The sequence below is a fragment of the Castor canadensis genome, chromosome 12 (genome assembly GCF_047511655.1).
Source record: "Castor canadensis chromosome 12, mCasCan1.hap1v2, whole genome shotgun sequence".
Lineage (NCBI taxonomy): Eukaryota > Metazoa > Chordata > Mammalia > Rodentia > Castoridae > Castor > Castor canadensis.
Window position 1 is genome coordinate 43,268,376 of NC_133397.1, and position 26,925 is coordinate 43,295,300.

At 33.3% G+C, this 26,925-nt stretch overlaps 1 protein-coding gene across 48 annotated transcripts in view; it reads right to left on the reverse strand.

Moving 5' to 3' along the window:
• Nrxn1 (neurexin 1) overlaps nt 1-26,925 on the reverse strand; it is a 1,065,367-nt gene that overhangs the window by 276,737 nt on the left and 761,705 nt on the right. For all 48 annotated transcript variants that reach the window (XM_074049660.1, XM_074049666.1, XM_074049659.1 and 45 more), the window contains one exon: nt 24,837-25,018. In XM_074049660.1, coding sequence (XP_073905761.1) covers nt 24,837-25,018 — 182 coding nt within the window. The remainder of the gene's footprint in view (nt 1-24,836; nt 25,019-26,925) is intronic.

Here is a 26,925-nt window from a genome sequence, read left to right on the forward strand (position 1 = left end):
AACTCAAGTGTAGCTCTTGGTTTAGTTTAGAATTTCCAAGTTGTTTATTTCCATGAGCTCAGACAAATAAGAGCACTGAGGAATGTGATGCTTCCTGGGTACAAGTAAGAACATCAACCTTTAGAAAGTGGCTTAAAAATGAGAAATGTTACATGAAATGATATTTTAGTTGTATGTGTATATAAACTTTTCTGAATATGGCTTGTCATTTGGCTGGGTATTTATTTTTGACCTCTAAATCTGCATATGAATGTGTGTGACTTCACATATGTGAATAAATCTTGACAATTAGGTTGGGGAGGGGGACAAAGTGTAAATGTGAAATTAAACATACTATGGGGCCAAAAATAGCCAAATGGCAAGCCAATTACATAAACGTAGCTGTTATATAAAAAACCTGGATTAGTTAATATAAAAACAGTGTCAGTCCTACTTATATGAATATTACTATTGGCTACTGAAAACACTAATCTCTATAGGACATATTATGATGTAAAATGTATAAAGATTTTTCATCAATTGTTCCACTTTAGCAAACAATAATGTTATGTGTGAGTTAAGAAGTATTGTCAGTACTATAGGAAGATTAGAAAAATGTTACTTAGAAAGGTTAAGTTTCTCAGTGAAATCACAAACATGCACGTGACAGAGTGGAGATGAGAAGTCAGATACACTGAATTCAATAATCAAATAGTTGAACTGAATAGAAATATTGTCACTAGTGTGTCATGTGATCTTGAGTATTTATGAGTAGCTTTGCATTGCACTTTTATTATCTGAGAAAAGTGAATGATCAAATATGCTCATCATGTGTGAAGGTGCTATAAACAAATGGAAAGTGATGGAATGCAAGATCGCCCCTTTCGTATAAACCCGACAGATCAATTATTCTTGCATCAACCTAACAAACATACTGATGATCAATACAAGACTAGAAAAAAAAAGCTGTGGCTCTTTTATTTTTAAAGTATTTTTTAAAAAATTGATTGTATGTTTTTGTTCATTTCAGTTCTTTCAAAGATCAATAAAGGATCCCTAAAAAATAAAATGTGGCATATACTATAAGTTCTAAATTATAAAAAATTACATAAATGTATATATAGACATATATATATACACACACAAAAAAAAAGAAAACCAAACTTCAAATAACTGAATACTGTCCATACAAAAATTTGTACATGAATGTTCACAGCAACATTACTCATAATAATCAAAAATGTGGGAACCACTCAAATGTTTGATGAGGAGATAAAGAATTATAATATGTCTGTATGATAGAATATTATGCAACATCTAGACACGTGCAAAAACATGGATGAATCTAGAAAACATTGCACAAAGAAAAGACACCAGGCACTTGTATAGTTGTGTTTATATCAAATGTCCAGGAAAAGCAAAGGAATACATGGTTGGTCAGGGATTGTGGAGAAAAGAAGTTTCCTTTAAGAGACACATAAATCTTCTAAATTTATGTATGAGAATTCATATAAACATGTCACAGATACACAACACACACACACAGCACATACATACACATCATTTTTTTTTTTTTGCCTAGACTTTGAAAACCAGTTTTAGCACAAGTTCTTGCAGTTAAAAGTCTTCACTTAGATAGTCGGGCCAATTTTAAATTATCCAATTCTTGGCATTTCACTATTTCCCATGTGAGAGTATGTCAGAAGATAATAAGACCACAGAGGGCATATTTTCTTTATAGTCAGTTGAAATTCTCCTGACTTAATTTCAATCCATTACTTCTTATTATAGCCCTTTGGACAGCCTAATTCCATTCCCTCCTTGGTTGCCATAGCCTCTACTTAAACCTGAGTATCTGCATGCCACAGCTCCACAGAAATCATACCTCAGCACAGCATGTGCAAAATGACTTGAGTCTCCTAATAAGTTGACATTATGGGTCCTCAGGCTGAGAATCTGAAATAATATCTGGAAGATTTTCTTTCTTTAACTTTTTCTAATTATCAAGGAATGGTAAAAATTATTTGTTTTTAACAGTTAAAGCAAATTAATATATATATAGAGAGAGATATGTGTACATAAGTTAAAATTAATGGCTCATTTATTATGAATCCTAGAAACCTAGTATACCTACACCCAGTGAATCCAGGCACTGCTCTTTCAAAGACAATGTGGCAATATTGAAATCAATATCCTTATGTATATTATATTAAAAAGAGCTGCTCTTTCAGCACTCTTTCCTGGAAGAAAATAGTAGTAGAGGAGGTGTATTCAAATATGATATATTTGATACATTGTAAGAACCTTTGTAAATGCTACAACAAAAAGAGAATACATAGAACAAATTCAGAGAAATATTTTAGATGCTAAAATTCCCCAGGAACTTACTGATAAAAAGTAAACAGATTAATCAATGCAGTATGCTAAATTTCAGGTGCTATAAGACTATGCTCATCAAAATTATCTCATTTTTATCTCCCTCACATAAAAAAATTCTCAGATTGGAACAGATATATGAATCTATTAAGACTATAAGCAGGAAGATGCCATTAATTATTAGTGAAATCCTTTTCATATTTACATACCTTGTTACATAATAAATTTTCAAAATCATACACCTTTCCAACTTGCTTTTGAATAATCCCTTTTGGGAATAAAGGAAAAACAATCTTGTATTTATGGGTATGGTATCCTCTGTTCCAACAGCTTAATATATATGTTATTTCTTTTGTCATTTAAGTTTGGCATTGTTACAAATATTGACCTTATTAATTCACTTTACCAGTAAGGAAATGGGATTGCAGTTGTTAGATCACTTCCTCAAAGTCTCATAGCTCATATAACAGGACTTGAATTTGAATGAAGTCTATATTAGGCTTTGAAGGCTTTTTATGTTCTTTTGAGTATACCAGTTGTCTCCACAAAAGCATTCTGATTATTGAAGAATCTAAACTCAAGAAATAAATATAATTGGCTTTAGTTCTTCTAATAACATTTCCTGTCTATACTGTATTTTATCAGCCATAATATTTTGTGAAGCTCTTTAGAATATCTTAATAAGTTCACAGTTTTATAGCCAGTCCAAATCTCCTCTTGGCTACTCATCCAGTTCAAATTACAGCATTAATTGTGGCACTGAAGGTAGGAGGGTCAAAAGTCCAGATTGGAATATGACTTAGATATCTCCTTATCCCGATTTTTCAAGGGCCAACTTCTTAGGCATTTAGGAGGAAGAGGATAAGAAAAAGCAAACCTTTCTTTCTGAACTTGGCCAGCTACATTACTCCTTCAGTTACTTATGACTTCTTTTCTGGCCTTCAGCGGCTGGCAAGAGAACACTCTCTATTACCTAAATGCTGGCATTCTCCTGGAAGAATGGATTGCCACTCAACCACTTTTATACTTTTTCAGTGAATAACTCCTGCTACTGAGATGCTACCATGCACATCTCTTGTTTTCCCGCACAATGGGCTCCAGCTCAACAATTTTCTGAGGTGTCCAATGAACCAGGAACAGTCATGTACATCCCTAAGTCACCATACACTGAATGTATGTGTTGTTCCATTGCTGCTATCCCTCTAATCAAGCAGACATCAAAACAATGAAATACAATTCCAGTTCTCTCACTAGATAGTCATCTTCAATCTTTATACATCCTTCACTATCTGTCTTTGAGAAGGGGATAATAGTTTCTCTTTAAGCATATTACATTCACTAAAAAGCCATCTGCCCCAGTTCTCCACTTATTTTGATTTACAGGGGAAGTGATAGTGGAAGGTCTAACTCCTGACTATTGGTCTGGTGTGCTGTTTCACCTCAACCCTCAGAAGTTCTTAAAAATGTGAATCCCAAATACTATTTTACTCTCAGTCTGGAGCCTGAGCTACATTTCAAGACAAAAGCAAAAGATCATCCCACACTTAATTACAATTGACTACAAAAAAATTCTTTCAAGATTTAACCCATACTTAAAATGAAAATCAAGCTAAGATATCTTCCAAAATGTGCTAAAATTCCTGCTTCGACACATTAGATGTTTAAAAAGGGGGTTGCTGTCTATTTTAGGAAGCTAAAGGTGAATAGTTTTTACATGTCAACCACATTTAATACAAAGATGAAGTGCATATAATTTCTAGTTAAAATTTGAGGTAAATGTAACAGATTATTTCACATCACTTATATCTTCATCCCAAACTGTTCTGGCCTAAGCTTCAAGCAGGAAGGTATGAGAATTTATACCCACATTCCAAACAGGAACAAGACTATAGGATTATGAAGTACTCTAAACACTAAAAAAACAAACATTCTAAGTATTTCTGTAGTTCACCACTGGAGTACGCCATCCCTTTGACAAAGCTTTATTTTTATGAAAAGCCTAGCAAAGTGAATTGGTTTCACTTATCGCAGGTTTAGAGGAGCTTTGACTTGAACCTAAGTGGTCACTACGGACATTATGTATTTGATATATCAAATAATGCTACAGAGTTGAAATAAGTAATTTGTGTAAATGATAATAGCTACCACTTATTTCATACTTACAGTGCACTGAGCACTGTGCTAAGCCCTTCACTAGACTTATTTCATTTGGTCTAACTTTATTTATAGTGCATGCAGTTTACAAATAAATTTAGGGCTTAGAAATTTAAGAAATTCAAGTTTGTAATGTAGAAATTATCAGGGCCATAATTTATATTCATTATAAAGTTTATTCATTAAAAATAAACTTATGTCGCAGGCATAAGTACTTCAATAAAACAAAAGATATTATTATACTTGAGAAATTCTGTTCAGTTCTGTCATAACTTAATGCCTATAGTCTCATCACTGAAATATGCATGTAAATAAAATATGATTCAATAAAAACATGCAAAATGTTCAACAGATATTTGATCTATTCTCATTAGCTAGGTGATACATGTGATTTGGTGTTTTAAATTGTTTATGTTTGCTCCAATAAGAAAAGAAAAACATGAGAAAAGTACAGCAGATTTAAATGTCAGTTGTATTTAAAATCTCTGCATCGATTTACTTTTCAACCATCATATGTATTTATTAATGATGTACTAGTGAATAATTATGATAGCATATTCTATATTATTCTTTGTACTAAAAATGCTGAATTACTATTATTAATGTTGTTCATCTTTCAGCTATCTAATATCTTTTTCCACCCAAACACAAAATTGTAATTGCTTAGGTAAATATTATCCCTTGCAGGTAAGTGTATAATAAGCAATTTGAAGATAATAAATTTCCAGTTAATCCTGGGTGGTAAGATTCAATTATAGGTTCCTTTTGCCTAAAGAATAAATTTGTGTTTTTCTTCCATAGTATCTGATTTCTAAGTGATTTAATAAAAATCTGAATATTGAGAATTCATTATTAAAATAATATGTCACCACCATACTGTGTTTGGTTTATTAATTAACTAAAACACAACAAAAAAACCCTTCTTGTCCTAGGACTGTAGCTCAGTGGGCTAGCACTTGCCTAGTTATGCTCAAGGCCCTGGGTTCCACAAAACCAAACAAAACAGGAAGAAAGAGAAGGAAAGGAAGGAAGAAATAAAGAAAGAAAAAGAAAGAAAGGAAGAAAATATCTAACTAAAATATTGCAATTTCCACCTTTCTGGCATTTTGTAAATGAAAGGATTAGTGATGCACTCTTCTAAAAGTTAAATCTGATTAATATTTAATTACATCCATATTCACAGGTATTAACTAGGAGTGGTTTCCATGAATCACAGCTATTAATGGAAATTAGGAATAATTTTATAATTATAAATGACTTGCAATTTTGAATTATCACTGATAGTAATCATTGAGTGGACATTGTGAAAGTAATAAAATTTTTTATGCAAGTACTAATTAATATGTAGACTGCATATGTTCATTAAAGTTATACCTTTGAGATCATTAAAAATTATTCCTTTGTAGTCACGTATGAACATGCATTTCATGGTTCCTCTTATTTTATTCTTTTTTGGACAGTAGTGAGGTTTGAACTCAGAGCTTCATGCTTGCTAGGCAAATGCTTCACCATGAGCCACTCTGCCAGCCCTTTATGGTAGTTTGATTTTGATTAAAAATTCTCTTCTGCTGAATAGTTTTTAAAGCAATAATAAGAAACTGATTACTTACTAGCTACAAAAGCAATAGAACTGGCACATACATTATTATGTGCTTATTTTAAGGTATATTTCAAATAAAAAATACATTTAGCTTTTAAAAAATAAAAATGGAGGGATGGCATAGGTAGCTCAATGATGCAGTGTTTGCCTAGCATGTATGAGGCCTAGGTTCAATCTTCAGCACTGCAAATAGTAAAATAAAACAAAATAAAAACAAAACCTTTAGTTACTGCTTTCAGATACAGGAGACTTACGGCTATTCTTCACAAAACAGCAGGCACTTCACATAAACACATACTTTTCAAGTAGTTTAATCAAGTGTAAGTAATGAATACTTGTCATAAATTTCCAAACAACCAAATACACTGATAACTAATGCGCTAAGTGATCTATGATAATAAAAATTGGACGTCAAATTGATTTGAAAAAAATTCAAAGTGACTACTACTAAATTCAAGCAAAACTTTAGTTTCAAAGAAAGCTGTTTCAGGAGGGTTCTTCTTATACCTTATGTAAAAAAGCTCTATATCTGAATTAACCAAAAGATTTGTTTAAAAATCTTCCACAATGGGTACATGGGATTGGTGAAAACACACACAGAGACACACACACAGAATCACGTTGTTACAATATTTATGTGACTTTGATATCATGTTTAGAGTATCTGCATTCTTAATTTAATGGTATATTGGAAATCAGAACAGGAAACGAAAATTCATCTCACTGGAAAGATGATTGGCCTCTATATATACATTCTACTAATCAACTATAAATTTTGAAATTTGCATATTAGAAGATAATAAAAATAATATGCTTATAATTTCTAGTGTAATAGCAAAATAAATGTAATGACAATGTAATCATGGATATTTATTTTTATGTATCTGGGAATTTGTGAAGCCTTTTATATTCATTCGGAAGCTCGTAGTAAACTTACCATTATTATGTATTAAATACATGAAGAAATGCCAGCACAGTGAAGATTAAGGTTTACTAATAACTCAAAACATCAATACAATTATTTTTCTGTAGGTAAATTTCTGAAGTATCAATTATACACATAACACTTATCACTCTCAATTCTATATATAGAATATCTCTTAGTCAATCAACCAGACTTACTTTGTTATGTAAAAATTTAAGCTCATTAAGAAGAAGGAACAGAAAAAAAGGACAGATTATATTTTTTCTTCATTCATTCAATAAATATGCTGTTTGATCATTCCAGGAATATGCTGTAATTACACTGCTTATAAATCCTGTGTTCCCTTTTGTTCATTTGTTGAAGTGAGTCAACATGAAGTCCTGATACACATTAGGAGCTATGTTAGACAGCAAATTTTGCTTAATGGTAAAGTCTGCCCACTCTATAGTCACTATTAAAGGTTCCTGTCTCTAAAACTGCCCCCTCAGGACCTAATTTACAAGCTTGGGATTCACTGAATTCTAAGCAGTTTTTTCTAGAACCAAAAGTTATCATTAAAAAAAAGTTGGGAGCAATCTATGTTTTTAGTTATACTACTAACTTCTTTATGAATGTCACAGAAACTCTCAGAAGGAAAGCCAAAAATCAGCAAGAGGAATTACATGGTACTAAACAAAATATACTTTTAATTTACAAAGAGATAAGTAGGTTTGCCTAGAAAAAAAATATGGCCACTTAAATCTCAAATATTATTTTAGTCATTATTATTCCTCCTTTAGTGAAAGGGCTAATTTTGAATGTCTCTGTATGATGCTACAAAATAAGTCTTGTGAGGGCATAAATTTTTGTCTACTTTGTTCTCTCTTCTACACCTAGCTCCCCAAAAGTGCCACAACTTGAAAATTTTTATAGATAATTGAATAAATGGAAAATTATGACATTTATGCATTTGTTTAAATCTCTAGCATCAACCCTACTATAAAAAGTTGAAGATAGCATGGGCGTGTGTATAATTACTTTAAGTAGAGGAGGCAGAGGATCCACTTGTATTCTTAAAAAACAAAAATACACTTCTCAAATCAGCTGGAAAGAAGGATGAAGATGATGAAGTAAGATGCCTTTGTCAATCACAGCCAAACCCTTTAACCTTTCACAGCTCACTAGAAATATATGTAATGTAAGGGCAATTGGGAGGCAATGTGAAATGACATCTCTGCAAGGGTCAAGTTGCCGTGATGGTGAAAGGGTCCTTCCTTCATCATGAAAATTGCCAGTGTGTGAGAATGTGCCTGCAGATTACAGTTTGAGAAGCACTTATTAAAGTTCTGATAAAGATGTTGCCTTTGATATATTTTGCCAGTCTCTAATTCCCCTGAGATGTTTTATCTTTATAACAGCTAGTAGAATTCAACAGAGATGTTTTATCTTTATAACAGCTAGTAGAATTCAACAGAGATGTTTTATCTTTATAACAGCTAGTAGAATTCAACATCAATACAATGGCAGATAGGAGCTGATCTGCCATTTTGAATTAGAACAGTATTACTCATATTGAGGGTTTAATGACCTTACTTTAGAAAGAATGACCAAGTGAACCAGGTGAAACCAAAGGAGTCTGACTTTTAGAAGATACAGAAAAAACAAAATCCATCACCTAGATATAAAACTGCATTTTACCATCATTTGAATCTAGTCCTTGTTCTAGATACTTTCAGCATTTAAGTAAGCCTTTGTTGTTTCTTAGGAGTTTCCTAAAAAGTATCTCTCCAGATTTCATACAAAAGTCAAAACGTATTCTACATTATATTTTAACAAAGTGACTATTAGGTAATGAGACTATTTTCTTGCATGATTTTCAGAAATCACATTGCTTTATGTTATACCATGATGCTTTCAACAACCCAAAGTTTACATAAAATGTTCAAACTACATATTCCGAAGTATGTCCTATGGTCATTTGGCCTACAGAATAATTCCATGAGGTAGACAGGGTGGTAATATTATTTTGATATTATAAACTGATACAAGATGAAATAAGACATGTAGAATGGCTAAGTTCAGCTCATTTTAATATGGGCAAGTGTGTGACTTGCAGCCGGCCCATTACTTGAAATCTCCATGTCACAGAAATGAGATAAGTGACCTCAACCCTCACAAAATTAATTTCAGGTAAAACTTTATTTATGTAATTACTTTTTTATAGCACCCCCCCCTCCAAAAGCTGAATTTTTTTTTCTGAGGTGTGTTTTCTTTATTTTTTCTTAGAATGGCCTCATTGACACTTTTACATTCTACTTCCATCCCAATTATACTCCCATTTCCCTATCCGATTATTTTCTTGGCCTCTTTCTAGTCTTGCATTAAAAGAAAAAAGGTTATTATGTGATTTTTTGAAAGTAAAGAATTGCACAACTATTTTATATCCTTGGGGCACATTTAAAAATAGAGACAATTTATACATAGAGATCATGCAGCATAGGTCAATATGCTTCTTCAAGATCAACAAATGAATCCAATTCATATTAACATGGTTTGATATTAAGTATGACCATTACAACTCCATGCACCCAAGATTGTCTCAATCAAATAGTTTTGGGAGGAAATGTTTAATTAATAAGTAGAGTAGAAGTAATCGCACTGGAATCAGAAGGCCAAATTCACATCATTGCTCATCCTCTTATTAATTATGACTTGCATTCTGTTTAGGTCTTTGTTTCTTTATTCATTAAATATATACAATAAAAAGAACTTTCTATATATTTAGAAGTTATTTTTAAAAGATTATAAGTAAAATGCTATAAATTATACATAATATAGACCAAGTGAAACAAACGATCTTACTTTGGAAATAAGTTATCAATATAGGAAAGTTAAAGTAGTCACAACATTATGTAGACTGGGAACTTGTTGAAATTCATAATTTGTATATATTAATATGTGAAGTAATTCTTCACAGAATAAAATATCTACCAATAAGTTATCAGAAATAGAAGTTAATTTCACAAATAAATGTGGATAAACCTCAGTTAGTCAAATTAATTAAATATTCAAAAAACTAAATGTGCTTCTATGTAAAAAGTGGAGGGAGTGCAACAAACAGTAGATCGTCCTTGAAAAGTTATTTCTAATACTTTAATGAAAAAATGAGTTTATAAATTTTCCCTAGTTTTTACGATTGGAATGTTTATAAATGTTATAACATGTATTTAATTTTATTCAACTTGGATATTCTACTGTGACATGGCAAAGCAGTATAAGAATATGGGTCTAATTTGAAATTTTTTTCTTTTGGAGTTTAATGAGGAGTTTGTACTAACATGCATTAAGCCATAAATTTAAAGTATTCAGAAACTAGAATTAGAAAAAAATTTTGCTCTCTTTGAATTGTTTTCTGTTTTCAGAAATGAAAACAAATGAAAAGATTCTACAAGATCTATGTTCTTTTTTATATAAAGTGGAAATGAAGAGACTGAAACATACTGAAAACACTCTTTCCTTTTTGTCTTTCTGTTTTGAAACCATTTAAAAAAAAAAATCAGAGTGCTTTATTGAGCTCAAAAAGCCACAGCCTCAGGGAACAACAGAACGTCCATACTAATTTTTTGCATATGCTAGTAGAGTAGAAAGTTCAACTCAGGTTTTAAAGATCAGTGTCACCAAGTTAACATAATTCAGAGTTGAGGGTAATTCTAAAAGTGCACCGGCTTCCTCAAAGCAGAGAGTTAAACTCCAGAATAATAACAAGTTAAATACTGCATACAGGAGATTGCAAAGTATCAGTAGCATTTATAGGAAATTAAGAAAAACCAGTCATAGAACCTATTTCATATCTTGCCAGTCTCCAAAAGATATAGTTAAAAATAGCTTTTTAAGAATTAACCTAGAAGGTAACATACACACACAGGACATTAATGTGAGTCAACTCCCTGTATAGCTATCCTTATCTCAACTAGCAAAAACCCTTATTCCTTCCTATTATTGCTTATATTCTCTCTTCAACAAAATTAGAGATAAGGGCAAAAAAGTTTCTGCTGGGTATTGAGGGGGTGGGCGGAGAGGGAGGGGGCGGAGTGGGTGGTAAGGGAGGGGGTGGGGACAGGGGGCAGAAATGACCCAAGCCTTGTATGCCTTTCCAGCTCCTGAAACTTATCAGGTATCTGAAAACCTCAACTTCATATCTAGTAACATTTTAGTGGATCTTATTTTAAAAGACTATAGATTCCCATTATACATATGCAAACCAAAGTAATTTTATTTCATACTTTTAAAACGTTTCAGTGAAAGACATATTAATAGCCCTGAATTTTTCTTCCCTATTGCCAATGAATTTTTCACCAGTGAATTTAGTTGTGTATTTCATTGTGGTGTTCCAAATATACAGAACATCAGTGGCTACAGGTTTTATTCTCTGAGTGAATAGTCAGCATACGTATATTGATTTGAATTCTCAGGGTGACCTGCTTTCATTGTATTTAAACAAGCTAGGACCATCTCTCCATCAGGCCCAGCAAAAGTCAGATAGCCACATCAAGCTGTCCTGCCATCTAAATAACCTTACAATTCCTCAAAAATGATAATTTAGTTAGTGAAAATATCACATCTATTTGTCATTCATACAAATATCACCCTTTCAAATATTGTTTTTCTAGCTACCTTTTGGGGAGAAAAATATTCCAATTAATATATGACTTTTCCTTTGGGTTGGAAAGAACTCTCAGTCAGAATATGATAATTTTACCAAAAATAATTAGGTCTTTTTACCACATAAAAAGTCTTTGAGGAAAGGTTTATACAATTCTTTATTTTTATCAAAGTTTGAAAATATGATTACTGAGTACCTATATCCTTAGTATAAACTGAAAAATGAGGTTATACCAAGTTTGTACACCTCTCTTCTTAGTGTGTCACTTTATAGATATTCTTGGTCTTCACTCTGGTTAACCAGAAATCAAATGCTGCAGTGACCACTTATTTAGGAACAGCTTCTTCCAGGAAGGCTTAAAGTGAATTATGAGTCACACTAATAGAAAGCATAATCAGCCCAATTCCCCAACCACATACTGTGAAGTTCACCATTATCAAACAGAGAGGACTGAAAGTGGGAGAAACATTTCATTTTTGCTACTCTTGCAGTAGAAAAAGTATTAATTCTCTCAGCTGTGCAAGGACTTCCCTGAATTCTCTGAATTAGTGTTGATTGTTGAGGCAAAATAGATTGTGCATATTAATACAAAGACACATACCACAATGACTAAACAGACCCTAGTAATGACTACACAAACTCTGCTAAAGAAGATGTCCTAAAAAGGTGCAGAATCCCTTGAACTACAATTGCTTTTCCTCATACAGATAATTGATAATTGCATTAGAACATTTTATGAGATTTGAACCAAGCTTTTTCACATTCTACATTCCCATCTAACCTAATTCTCCCTCCACATAAAGCAGACCAGAAATCCTTGAAGTTCAAGAGAATATATGCACTTTCAACCATTTTACAACTCTCAACATAGTTGTACAGGATCTTTGCTAAAACCCATTTCAAATGACCAATTATCAATTCTACATATTTCTGTGAATTTCAAAATATATTACCTAGACAGTCATCTTATTTTAGCTTAAGAATGTATATCGGGTGTATTTTTCCAGACACAAGCAATTAAAGGATTGGAAAATAGCTCACGGAAAGCTCCAAAGAATTGATCTTCAGAGAGAAAATCTTGCAACACCAAACAACCTCAATTTCCCTTGGGCACCTTTGCTGACAAGAGTTATTGTTAAGCAAGCCAACTAGAAGATATGTACACAAACCATCAAATTAAATATGCTGTTTACCATATAACTGATACTTGTTGAGAAGCAGGTAGAATTTTCTTACAAATCTGGTGTTAACCATGTGGTCACATCGCACAGCTTCCTGGAGGATGGTACTCTACACATTTTGTATTGGATACATGTACTTATTGCCATGTAGTTATCTATGCGGTATAATTTACCCAATTTCACCCAGTTATTTTACTTTAGAATCTCTTGGGCTTTGTATCCTGAAGCCAAACAACCTGTTGGAAATAAACAGCAGAGAACAGAATCCCTCTTATCTGCTTGCTGCCTAAAAAATCAAAACACGGTGAAATCTGGGATTATTAGACATGGTTTGGGGATAAAGAAATAAAATAAAAACTGACTTGTCAAATGGGACTCCCTGATGCTCAGTACCATGTGTTACCATAGCACTGCATCTGTTCAGCTATTAAATATGTTAGTGAGTATGATACATGAGACAGCCATGGCATTATCAAATATACCCAAGTGCCTGTTACACTCTAGGGTGTACATATTATATTACATAAAATAGCTACACCTACACTTACATATTTTAATTTTTACCTTCCATTGGTAAAACTCAAGGCTATAAGCACCTTGAAAACAATTTTTAATTATATCTCCTATGTTTAAATTTTATCCGTGCATTACTAAAACAAAAAACTGGCAAATGAACAAGGTTCTCAGATTTTCAAATGTGCTTCTCACCACTGACTGTGATGTAGCTCATGATGTATACAGTAAGACTGAAGTAAACAAACATCTGCAGAATTTGAAAAACTTAAGTACTGTAAATCTTTTATCCCCTTCTAAACATCTTACTTCTTTTCATTTCAATCTTAGCTATTATAAAATGCCAAAGAACATGTGACCTGTTCTGTGGACGTAATCCACCCTCTGAGTTGAAGAACTTTGCTGTTGAAATAGCCTATCAAGAGATAGGTCATCGATGTCTGACTAAATGCTGAATAGCAGAACACATCTGTTGCTACTCTGTTTTTTTTTTTTTTGTATTAAGATTAACCACAATAATTTTGACAATATTAATTCATTTTAAATCCTGTCACATTCCACTGCTGTCCATGAGTGCCGGGGAAACCATGATTGAAATAAGAAGTGACTGGGGCAAAATTAAGAATTATGGAATGTGTAGAAGGTGAAGAACACAACAGCAGGCTGTGAATAAGGACTGCTGCTATTGGGATGTTAACCTCTTGGCTGCCTGGCTCTTCCCAAAATACTGTAGTCATTGCTTTACTGAAAAGAGCTACATGATTCATGAACTTATTCAATCTCCTTGGCCCATTACTATCCCATAAATGCTTCCAGAATAGGAGACAGTCTATGATTAAAGTTAAAGGCGTTCGGTATCACTTCTATACCAGTGTGAGTATTACAATGGAAACACACTCAAATCAAATTCCCCAGAAAGGCACGCATTCTATAGAGCTCAGTGTCTTAAGAGACAGGGAGGCCAGTTTGTATTTATATGGAGGCACTGCAGTTTGTGACGTTCTCATATGCTGGTAGTGAGTTGTTCAACAACATAGTGTTGTTGGAAGACAGCTTGGCAATAAATAGGGTGGCACTGTTTGTAGGAATTCATCTATTCTAAAAAAATATATTTTCGTGTATGTGAAATTATGTTTTTATAAGATTAAAAAATTAGTTTTCAGTATTGAAAATTATGAGTTTCAATACCCATCATAGAAAATGGTTCAATAAATTGTAGCATACTCATACAATATGACATTATGAAGTAAATATGAGATTATATGCTCTAAAATGTAATGATGTCTAAAGTAAATTAAATAAAAATAATGGAGTTGCAGAATAGTATGGATCATACCATGACAGTTCTTCTTTTGAAGAAATGTTCAAATACATATATATTACATTTATAAACACATACCATATATACATGTAGAATATATAAAAGAAATGTATGTGTATGAATAAAATTAAAGAATAGAATTTCAGAACTGCAATAAGAAACTAGTATATTATATGCAGCTTTTAACTTTTATTCTTATCACTATATTATTTAAATTTTTCATTAAGTACTTTTATGACCTAAAAATATAAAATTTATTAAAAATATGGGTTTTTCAGAAAAGCAAATAGAGACCCTCATCCATAAGGCAACAAGTAAAATTTAATTCCTTCTGAACAGCCAATTGTAAAATATTATTGGCCTTACAGACCAACTCTTTGCATCACTAGTCCATTGAATCCAGTTATGTCTAGAAGTTAGACAAATACAAAAAAGCTAGCAAATAAAAAAGAGCAGTTAAATAATGGAAATATACTGTCACAAAATAGAAGAAGTTTATTGAACACTGGTTAATTATGAAGTCATTCATAACAACATAGTTCTTATATAATAATGAAAGATGTCTATATGACAATTTCATATAACAAAAACATCCTTAAATGCTTCACTTATGCAACACCATTTACAATAGCCAGTTACTAATAACAAATACAAGTCTTGAATTGGGCGCCTGTTTTTTAAAGATCAAATGAACTCATTCTGAAGCCTACACGGCAATTGCTTGTCCTTACTCCACATATTACTGCTCAAATTTCAACCCCATTTCTCTACTGATGCCCTGTGGGATACAGAGCTCCCAAAGCCTGCTTTTTACTGCTAATTAACAATAATGAGGAGGATGACACACTTTTCCTTTGAACACCTCTGTTGAGAAAATGTCCAATCAGCAACAGCTATAGGTAATAGACAAATTCCCTTTCTCTCTCCTCATTTGCATGCTTGCATACACAGAGATTCTATCTTGACTTCTGCTTTTTTTTTTTTAAGTAGGTCAAGCCGTCTAGGCTTTATGCATTAACCTTAGAACCTGGGGAAAGGCTAAAGTGTGACTCCAGCAAAATGTTCAGAGCAATGTGGGTTATTTTTACATTCATCTCCACATAAGGCTGATACTCTTGTGGTAATATTAGTTGAACCCAATATTTAGGCATAACTTAAAAAAAATCAAAGTAACCATTTTTTCTATTAAGGGGATTTAAACACAAAATATCACATGCTACATTATGCACTATTGTTATTTAGTGCATTCATTTTGAATGATGCAGAATTTCCAGCTTCTGCCACAATTAAGGAATCTCCTGAAACAATAGACCATAAAGACTTCATTGGATGAAGATTGGCATTTAGGTTTTATGATCATTTGGGAAAGTGTTGGACTAGCCCCCAATTTTTCTCTGCACAAAAGAAAAATGAGGCCTCAAAGTCATATAGAATTGATTCAAATCCTGACAGTTATTTATTAGCTATGCGATATTGGTCAATTTATTTTAAAATGCAGTTTGCTCATCTGTAAAATTGAGATAATAATTCATATCCCAGTGGATTCTGTGAATATTCAATAAAATATCATTTTATGCAAAATGTTTAAATCAGTATGTATTCATAGTAAGCGCTGAATATATGCTAAATTATATTGTTTCGCTATTGTTATTTTCTTTTCCTCCTACTAAGGAAATGAATAGGGTAAGCATGATTTAAGAAAGAGAGTTTAGCCCTACTTAAATTTACTTCAGTAATTATTTTAATTAATATATGTTAAGTATATTAAAATATATTAAGCACATTAATTAAAATTAATTATCAAAAACCTTTAAGAAATGCATAACCAATTTTACCTCCATCATTTAAGCAAGTATCAGGGGTTGGCAAAACAGGAGGAAAATAAGATGATCAAATTAACAAGATAGTGGAGGTTGATTATTCCAATAGTAGTTGATTACCACAGGAAGGTTTTGTTTGTTGTTCTTTTCATTCTACAATTGGATTCATGTCTTCTCATCAAGTCAGAATACAGACAAATATATCACCAATGTCTTTATATACATACTCAAAATTAGATGGACAGCAAGTAAGAATCAAACCTAGACTAAATCTCAGAGACCTCACTTCTCTGAGGTCAATTACACCTATTCAGAATAATTGACCATGGTAAAGGATCTGGCTGATGGTCTATTGTGAGAGAAATTTTCCCTCCCAGAGAAAATGAATCATTTCACCACTGGTCTCAGCACTTGTGTGTGTGTGTGTGTGTGTGTTTATGCCTTGGTAGGTTATAAACGGAGAGTGTCTCAGGAGAGCATCACATGCTTTCACCATTATCCTTTGGGAGTCCACTTCATACTATGCTCCAAGGAGAGCACTGCTAGGGTGAGCTCCGGAACTATAATGGAAAAGTACCAGAAGGAGGGCAATGGAGGCCATGACCAAAAAACCAGGAGTTCACTTTTTCTTTACTCACTTGGATATGTATCCCTTCATCAGTAAACATTTATTATTTACTAAGCACCATGTTACATTTGAAAATACTGAAATGTAGAGACACATAGTACATGGTCACTGACCTTGAAGAGTTCACAATTTAATGGGCTAGGACAGAAAAAAAATAGCTATAACTATGGCAAGCTATATAACAGAATTAAGAATGAAGTGCTACCATAGCACTAAGAAGGACATAATTAGTTATATCAGATGGGACAAAGGAAGGCTTCAAAAATACATAAAATATATGAACCAGGCCTTGAAAATTAAAAAAAAAAATGCACCAGATTAGAAAAGAGAGGAAGGCAGAGAAGAATAAGAGAGAATAGGAATCTTTGGAATAGAGGAACAAGCACAGAACAAAGACGCTTTGGAAGTCTGTTTTTCCTGACTGTCATTAATGGTGCAAACAAATATCTCAAATTGTTCTTTTCTACCTTTAAACACAAACTAAACTAATTGAAAATGTCAGCCAACTAACCACAAATGTTTGAGGAAACTAGTCAGTCAGATAACTTTCTATGTGTTTTGTTAACTAGAGAAAATGGTTTAAGTAGCAGGTAGAAATGCTGGGTAATTCCTGTGCCACACAGTAGGATAAAAGCTGGGTTTGTCTGACTTCATACAGGTGCATTCACCAGAACAATGGCAGAATTGTGAGGTTTAGCCTAATGGGGGCCACTTCCTGCACTGGGGTCACATCACCAGGTTAAGTTCACGGATTTAGGAGTCAGACTGTGGTTTTGATCCAGGCTTTGCAGTTTACTAGCTGTGTATCTTGTACCTCTATTTCCCATCAACCAAATGGGGACAATATTTTATTTTCTTTGGGGGTTATAACGCAAATTAGTTGGGTTTACGTATGTAAACTTAAAATAGTTATAAGGTTGTTGGTTGCTTTTATAAAGGCCACCCCTAAAGCTCAGGCTCATGGTGTTAGAAACCTTTCACTGAGGCCCTACACCATGGTGGTTTGACATACTGGCCTCTGTGTCTATATACTATGGCTAATGTGCCAGTACAATGAATTTTATCCATTTATTTTAAGATATTTGAGATTGGGTCTAGCAGATCAGCACCTAAAGAAATCTCATAAAGACATCACAAATTACATTTCACAGTCCCAAAAATATGTTTTCATCAAAAGAATTTTCTCTGGCCTCATGAAAATTATCTCTGGTCTTAGATTCTGCACTAAAAATAACTCCTAGTAAATTAGAAAGTAAGAAACTGAATTAACTTCTATGAAAGAAATGTGAAAGTTGTCAGAACCAAAATGTAATTACTTGTGCCAACCCCCAGTCAAAACAAAAACAAAAACAAACAAACAAAAAAATGTAGAAAACAGTAAGAAAGTCGCAAAGGAAGGGTTGTTATGTACAAACAACTATTACAAAGACTCTGCCAGACAACAACCTTGCACAAAGGCCAAAGCAACCTCACACACAAAGTACCTCTATAAGGACATCTGACTAACACCTGTCTGTTCAACCTTAGCCTAATGTCACTCTTGATACTGGTCACTGTGGTCAAGGATTATTATCTCAAAATATCTGATGTAATCCTCTCATTTTTGTCTTTTAACGTTTCCCTATGCCTTACTGTCTTCCAATATACCCACAGGTAACATGTATTCCCAGTTGTTACATTCTGCCATTCCCAAACAAATATTACTTTTTAAAATTTAGATTGACACTTCCTTGGGAAAGGATGAAGGAAGAAATTGGTATTGATCCACTTGCCCATCCCCAAAATAGAGACTGCTACCATGTAACTGACACTTCAGTCAAAAATATCACCATCACTTCTCGCATTTTCTCCAAAGAAAACTTTGTCTTTCATACCTCAGAAGCTTAGACAAGAAGTTCACAGGACATAGTGAAAAGTCATTGCTTTAGTCTTAAAGTTTTTTAAAAGTTCTAGTCACGTAGGCTACATGCCCTCTAATTAATTCCTGCAAGAACCAGGAAAACAAAACTACACAAAATATCTACTATACATGATTTACAGGGTTAAGTTTAAATATACAGCAATATGAAGCCCCTACAAATGGTGCATTTGTTAATTAAAAGAACATTTCAGATAAAGTGCAATCTTAATTCGAGAAAAGCATGGAGGGAATAATTGGGTTTTTACCTTGCTTTTTTTTTTTTTAACCTTGTTTATATTGGTGTGTATCCATGTGTGATTACTGACCTGAAAAAGATGGTTTTGGACTGAATCTTAGAGCAGTAAGATGAACAGTATAAAATGGATAAAGGCAGAAAAAATGTGACATGTCATGGTAAGTTATTTGGGGACATGTAATATTTACTATAAATACGGTTTGTTTCTCATCTATACTAAAAATGCTGATTAAAAGGTATATTTCTAAATCAAAACCAATTAAGAGCTTGGCTTCAAAACACAGCTTCTGGCCCAGAAGAGGACAAAGAAGAAACACTTAAGGCAAATATGTACAACAATACACTAATCAAATTTGCAATGCTCTTTCATGCTCCCAAGATGAAAGAATTTCCAAAAGCACTCCACTCATCCTCTCCTCCACCCTGCATGACATTTCCTCTGGTCAGGACAAATGCCTCCTTAATATTCATGTGCTTGAAAGAGCCCATATTTGTAGTGGCTTTCTTCTATAAATCAGAGCAGTGTTAAGTAATCTCCAATTAACATCACTAGACTATTATATAAGAGAAGTTTTTATAGAAGTGACAGCATTGATAAAATTCCATGATATGGCTGATAAAATAAAATTTAACTTAATTTTTTGCTGATTGCTTCTAAGAAACTGTTTCTTTCAATATTGATTGAATCAACATCACTAATATAGATGTTGACAGTAAAACACTTTACAATTTACAAGCCGCTCTATATAGTTTATCTTAAAAATGCATGATTTGTCTATTATTATTCTTACAAATGGTATGTAAATAATAAATTTAGAACTGCAAGAAGGAAATGTGAAGAAATGCCAAGACAGAGATATACCAGGCAATATTAGTCAGTTTGGGACAAAATGTTAATATAGGCACTCTAAGCTGTCTGATGATGACAGTGTCAGCTGAGTTTTTCCTCAATTTCTGCAACTAATACTTCCTGAGGCTTGTACAAAGCAGCCAACCCATTTATAGCCACAGAGCCTAACACAAACCTGGGCCACATTACTGGGCCACATTAGGTACACACACAATAATTATTACTCATGAGGCTTCTAGCATGCACTGAAAGAAATGATACAAAGCTAAATTTCTAAATTACTTTTCTTGTTAATAATAATTATTATTATTATAACTGTGGTACTAGGGTTTGACCTCAGGGCCTTCACCTTGAGTCACTCCACCAGCCCTATTTTTGTGATGGGTTTCTTTCTGAGGTAGAGTCTCGTGAACTATTTGCCTGAGCTGGCTTCAAACCATGATCCTCCTGATCGCTGCCTCCTGAGTAGCTAGGATTACAGGCATGAGCCACCAGTGCCCAGCTTATCATTATTATGATAAACATGTTTTCTGCCATCATAAAGTTTATCTCTATTTGGAAGTAATAACTTAAGAACAATTCATTAAATAATTGTTGAAATAACTAAATAATTATTTATCATTAATAATTGTGAAATAACTAAAGAACAATTCATTATAAAATGGTCTACAATAAACTTGGTAACTATTAAGGACAGATAATCATCTAACAAAAATTTTCACAATAAACTTTTTTTAAACAACCAACTACAATAATCAATTATTAGTTGAAGATTTATGAAAACAACATCAATTAAAATATATAATTTCAATGAAATGACATCAATAATGAGTGTTACACTTTTTGTATATTGTCAACAAGAAGTGATGAGATGACTTTCTCAGAATTATATAGGAACCAAATTGTGTCGGTTACTTTATTTTCACTATTGAAAAGAAGCTTCAATATTTTCAGTATTTAATTAATTAGATAGCTTATTCTTTCAGAAAACACTTATTGAACACTCAAATTTTCGGTGTTATATTAATTCATTGTTCCTTATCTCATGTCTTTATCATTCCCCTCATCTCTTCATAAAACCTTAAAATTTCAAAAGAAATATCATATGACATTGAGCTTAACAATGATAGCATTTATATTAGTATAACAAAAAAACCTGTGTATCAAAACTAGTCCACCTGATTCAATATCCATTTTATTCCAGGTTGTTATAGCTTTAAGAGCACAGTTAATCAAAATTTAAATGTGTTTATATTTTCAAGTGAAATCCAACTTGATCACTCTGAAAAATGGGATGATAAGCCATGTCAAATATTCAAATCTTCATTGAAATTATATGCCAATCAGATTTTAAAGTTATCTAATTGAAATAGCATTATATATTTCAGCAAGAATGGAGCATCTTTTAATGGATACAATCAATATTTCTGTTTATTGCCTCAATCTATCAATTAAAGAGGCTAATAAGATATTTAAATGAGATGGTTGCACAGTTTCTACTTTGCTAACTTGAAGGCTTACAGAAATTTTCCTGATAATTTAATGAATAACCAAAATATCTAACTTTTATATATAGTCACTTATTATATCAATCCATTTAATTTTTATGTTATATTCATAAATCAAAATCAAACAAGAGTAATAATCTAAAGTTCTGAAAATCTTGTTTTACTTTTAAATTTCCAATCTTCATAAAGTAGAAAAATTTATTTTAGAAAATTAGGATGGATTTCAATGAAATATAAGTAATTTGATAAAACAGTCTTTTAATATTCTCAAACCTGCTTCTCTCAGAGGTATCAACATATATCTTTACTTCCTTTCCTTTTCCTTCTTCCCTTCCCTTTCCTTCCTTTTCCTTCCCTGACTTCTTTACTTATTTTCTTTTAATCTGAAATTCCTTTCTCTTTTTTTCATGTACCCAAAGTTATAATAAAGAATTAGAGGTAAACAAACAAACAAAAAACTGGCCTTGTGTCAGTTTTGATTTTTTTTTGTATGTTGGAACATGTAAAGTGACTTGTATCCGTGTAAGTGACTTGGTGAGTCACTAATGGATGAACACCTCTCCTAGGCAATGGAAGTAAGGGGAGGAAGAAAGATTTTACTTGTTCAGATTTAAACTAACACTGAGTCCTAGCAATTGATACAAGAGTGAGTAGGACAAACAGTATTTAGTAATCCCAAAGAACTAAAATCCATTTCCCAGTTAAGGACAGGCACTAGGATCAAGGGAGAATTTGAAGATTTAAAATCCAAGATAAAGGGTGTGTGGAAAAAAGGTCTGGAAACAAAGTGAATGGCCAGGCAAGGCCAAGAGAGGGGACCCAGAAAGGAGGCATCACAGGGCAGCTATTGGAAATCCATGGCCAATAAAGGAGCCGTGGAAAGGACTGAGTTTGTGCAGATACCCAGAAAGCAAATTCTTTACTTATGAAAGGACACTAAGCCCACATTTGGTCAAAATTGGAAAGAAATGTCCATTATTATAGACCAAAACCCTCTGACCGTAAAACAAACAACAGTAGTTTGAGTAATTTAATAACATAGCCCCTTATGACTGGAGAGCGATCATTGTAGAACCTTTTCTCAGGCTAAAAGTGTAATTGGTTATGGATCAATAAGTAATTTCTTTCAGAAGGTAAAAAGCTCTTGTTTCTTTTTCTTTTTATTTATTTATTTTTTGAAGTAGCAATGCTCTTAAATCATAACTGAGCAAATATATTTTGAAAGAGGAAATTTCTCTTAACAGCAAGATTCCTTACTATAATAGTTAAGTTTATCTGAACTGATCATTTATTTATGATGCCATAAACATCCAAATGCTTTCAATTTTTGATTGTTAGATGGTTGCTGAAAGGCAGCAGAAATTACTATCCCAGAGTTCCCACTTTGACAACTACATTTTGAATGGAAAACTTATGATGGTTCAGTAACGGTTGTGCTGGAGTGTTGTTTTCTGTTTATGTTTTTATTTTTTCAAGATTAGCAATTAATTCAGTCTTTGTGGTCAGTGTATACCCCTATTCAGCTTATTGGAAATTCCCAAAGCCTAATGTAAAAGCAAGTTTAAGAAAATAAATTAGTTACATCTTTGAGAATTAAAACCTTGTAGAAGTCTTTTAATATATTTTGGTGTTTATGGGTTTTCTTAATTATTTAGTGTCTAAAAGCCAGTTTTGAGAAGTAAAGAACATGATGACCTAATCAAATGTCCTGTGAGGCCTAAGTACTATTAAAGGGAGAACTTGTAGGGACAAACAAAAACAAAACAAATCAAACTTACAGAATCACAAGATGCAGAGGAGATAAACTAAACTCAAGTATGAAATAGAGGATAGAGAGAATTAAGTGCTTCTGACTTCAGATGATGAAAAAAAGTTGAGGTTGGGCAGAGTGATTCACACCTGTAATCCCACCTACTTGGGAGGCAGAGACTGGGAGGATCACAACACAAGGCCAGCCCAGGCAAAAAGTCAGTGAGACTAATCGCAATAAAAAGCTGGATGTGCTGGTTCACACCTGTAATTCCAGCTATCCGGGGTGCATAAGTAGGAGGATACCAGCCAAACCTGGACCTGGGCAGAAAACACAAGGTTCTATTTAAAAAGTAACTAGAGCAAAAGGGACAGGGGGTTAAGGCTCAAGTGTCAAGCAAGTATGAGACCCTGAGTTCAAACCCTAATATGACCAAAAGAAAGAAAGAAAAGGGGAAGAAAAGTAATAAGAACCCTTTAGAGATCTTGCTAGGTTTTTAATGGTGCTAAAGTTTAAAAGTGGGGCCTTGGACAGGCAGGTTGGACAGGCACTCTTCCACTAATCTGTACTCCCAGCCCTAGAGTTTTGAGAATGTTTATTATTTTGGAATATTGGTAAAATATTAATATCTCTTAGCAATGAAACATGGTGTGTTTTTTGCAAGTAATGCAACCGAACTCATTAGTGACTTTGAATGCAGCAACAGAAAGAGGAACTCCTGCACTATAATGTCAATTGTAGCAACTTAAAAAAGACAAGAAAACTTCTCACTGCTGAGCTATACTTACCTTTTACTATGTGATGAGTAAATTATTGTGGGTGCTTTGAATCTTAGAATAAAAGGAATGGCCTAAGGCCAAAAATTGCAAGAATTCATAGTATTTTCCTGACACATATCAAAACATTTACAAAATGACCTAAAAACAACATTTTTGCCATTTTCCATCATATCTGCAAATATCCTTAAAGTTTCCTCTCCTTCCTTCCACTTCATGTAGCATTAGGCAATTTTTCTCTCTTAAGAGAAAAGAAATAAGAACACTGAATCCAGATCTTTGGGTGTCATCAGTATTACAACCTCCTGCATCTAGCCAGATGGTATAATATCTACTGAGAGATAACTTAATTTGTGAAATTGGCAAATCCGCTTACAGGCATTAAAATCACTCCAAAAAAAAAGTCCTTATAAACACAAAATTGAGAGAAATTCATGTTCAGAAAAATAACTTTTTTCTACTGTAAAGTACATGTTACTAATAATAATGGGTCTAAGGTTTCATATCTGTACATAGTAGTCATATTTTCTATAACAAGTAACTGGTTCCTGGGGAAAGAAAACATCCAAGAAGTAAAATTATAAATTATATACAAAATAGTTAACAGCAAATATAATATCAAAAGTAAATGCTGAGCCTTATTTAAAAAGTACTTACTATATGCAGTTCTAGGTAGTCACCCAGGCCTGAAGAACTGTCCACTCGCACCAATACAGCTTCTTTCTGAACTGTGCTAAACCCTATGGCCAGTCTGTCTGCTCGTGTACTTGGCCGGTCATTTGGAGGCCACTTGTATGTGATCTGTCCACCACCTTTGCTAAAGATGTATGTTGTCCCAGCTGTGAAACAAAAGCAAAAATCAGTTAGTCCCACTACATCAAGTCCAAAGTTTCAGATGCTTGTCGTGTTGACATATCAGTAAAATGTTGACTGTACCTACAAAACTGTAGTAAAGCAAATAACTGATTTCAATCACACCTGCTTGAGATGGAGGGCAGAGTTATCTTAAGAGAAACAGAGAAGCAGCTCAGTGTTTAATACACTCATTAAATTTACCAGCAGGTGTTTGAGAACAAATAGTAGATTACAGGAGGCTTTTTCCCTTGAGTTGGACAAGCATGGCATGTAATGAGGTTTTATTTCTTACTGCCAGTTTTTAAGAAATGGTTTAGTAGGAAACTGACTGGAGGCTTCCAAAAAGCAGCAGAAACATATATCAACTTGTTTTTGAAACAAAAACTACATGTAGATGTGACAGGGTCACACAGCACAGTGGAACACATCACAACAAATGATGCTGCCACCAATCAAACTTGCATGAGGAAAGGGTTTGTTCACATGTGACAGATGATAACTCATGGAGAAACAGATGTAAGCCCCAGTAGCTATGTCAGGAAAATACATATAACACATCCCATCCATAGAAGTCAGGTCTTAGTTTACAGGTAACGTCCACTGGCTGTCAAACTATTCCGCATCATAAAAACATTCGCTGTCTTCACTCCCGTCCTCCTCAAAATGAATACTAGTCTGACAGCACTGAAAATAATGACATCGTCTCATTCTGTGAGTATACAAATTTGACCTTATGGCAGTGATTCCAGTAGATCGTCCCATCCTTCTTGAAGAGTTTTGTTTCAGACAAATTTACTCAGCATCCAATGCCCTGAAGTCCTACCTCACTGCTCCACTAGCATCTCTCTCAGAGAATACAATAAAATGAATTCCTTGAGTCAGAATATTTTGAAGAGATATGCAAAGATTTATTTCATAGAGAAGGGAAAAGAGAGCTTCCTCCATACTAAAAGTGACTACAGAAATGTTTGTTTAATTAGTCCAGGAACAGCTCTTAGGGAAAATTTATAGAGGGAGGATAGCTTTCCAATAACAAAGAATGCCAGTGAATTTTATTGTATACCTAATGTGATGAATAATTTGATGTCAATTTGATTAGACCATGGGTTTGACCAAATATCCAGTTAAATATTATTTCTGGGTTCTACTGTGAGGGTGTTTGTGGAAGGGAATAATATTTGACTCACTGGGCTGAGTAAACCAGATTGCCTCATCCAATGAGAAAGACCATCATTCAATCCATTGAGAGCCTGAATAGAACAAAACATGGAGGAAGGTTGGATTTTTCATTCTTTTTTTGCCTGGTTAATTAAGTTAGTACATCATTTTTCTCCTGCATTCAGGGATCCTGATTCTCAAGCCTTCGACCCAGAATGTAATCTACACTATTGACTCTTTAATTCTCAGGCCTTCAAATTATACTGCAGGCTTTCCTGGGCCCCCTTACAAGAGGCAGTGCATGTATGTACATGATTACATAGGTAGACTGGATATTGCACATTGGTTCTGTTTCTCTGGAGAACCCTAATACAACTATATTTGCCAAACATGAGAAGAAAAGCAATACTACAAATTAGGCCACAAAATATCCAGTTTTTATAGGAAAAAAGTTTATACCAAGAGTAATTAACACTTATGTGTAAAGGTTGTATGAACAGCAATATGTTCTAAAAATACCTACACATCAAACTTCTATGATTAGCAACTTGACAATTAAGTGAAGTTGACTTGCTGCCACATTTGTATGCATTTAATTACCAGCTTATTGATTTTGTGCTCTTTTGGGGAAACAGACAATCTTTGTTTTCTATCTCAGACATTTATTTCCAGAGACCCTTGAAAATTCCTTAGTATGTAAACCTACCCAAAGAAACATTTCAGAGGATGACTG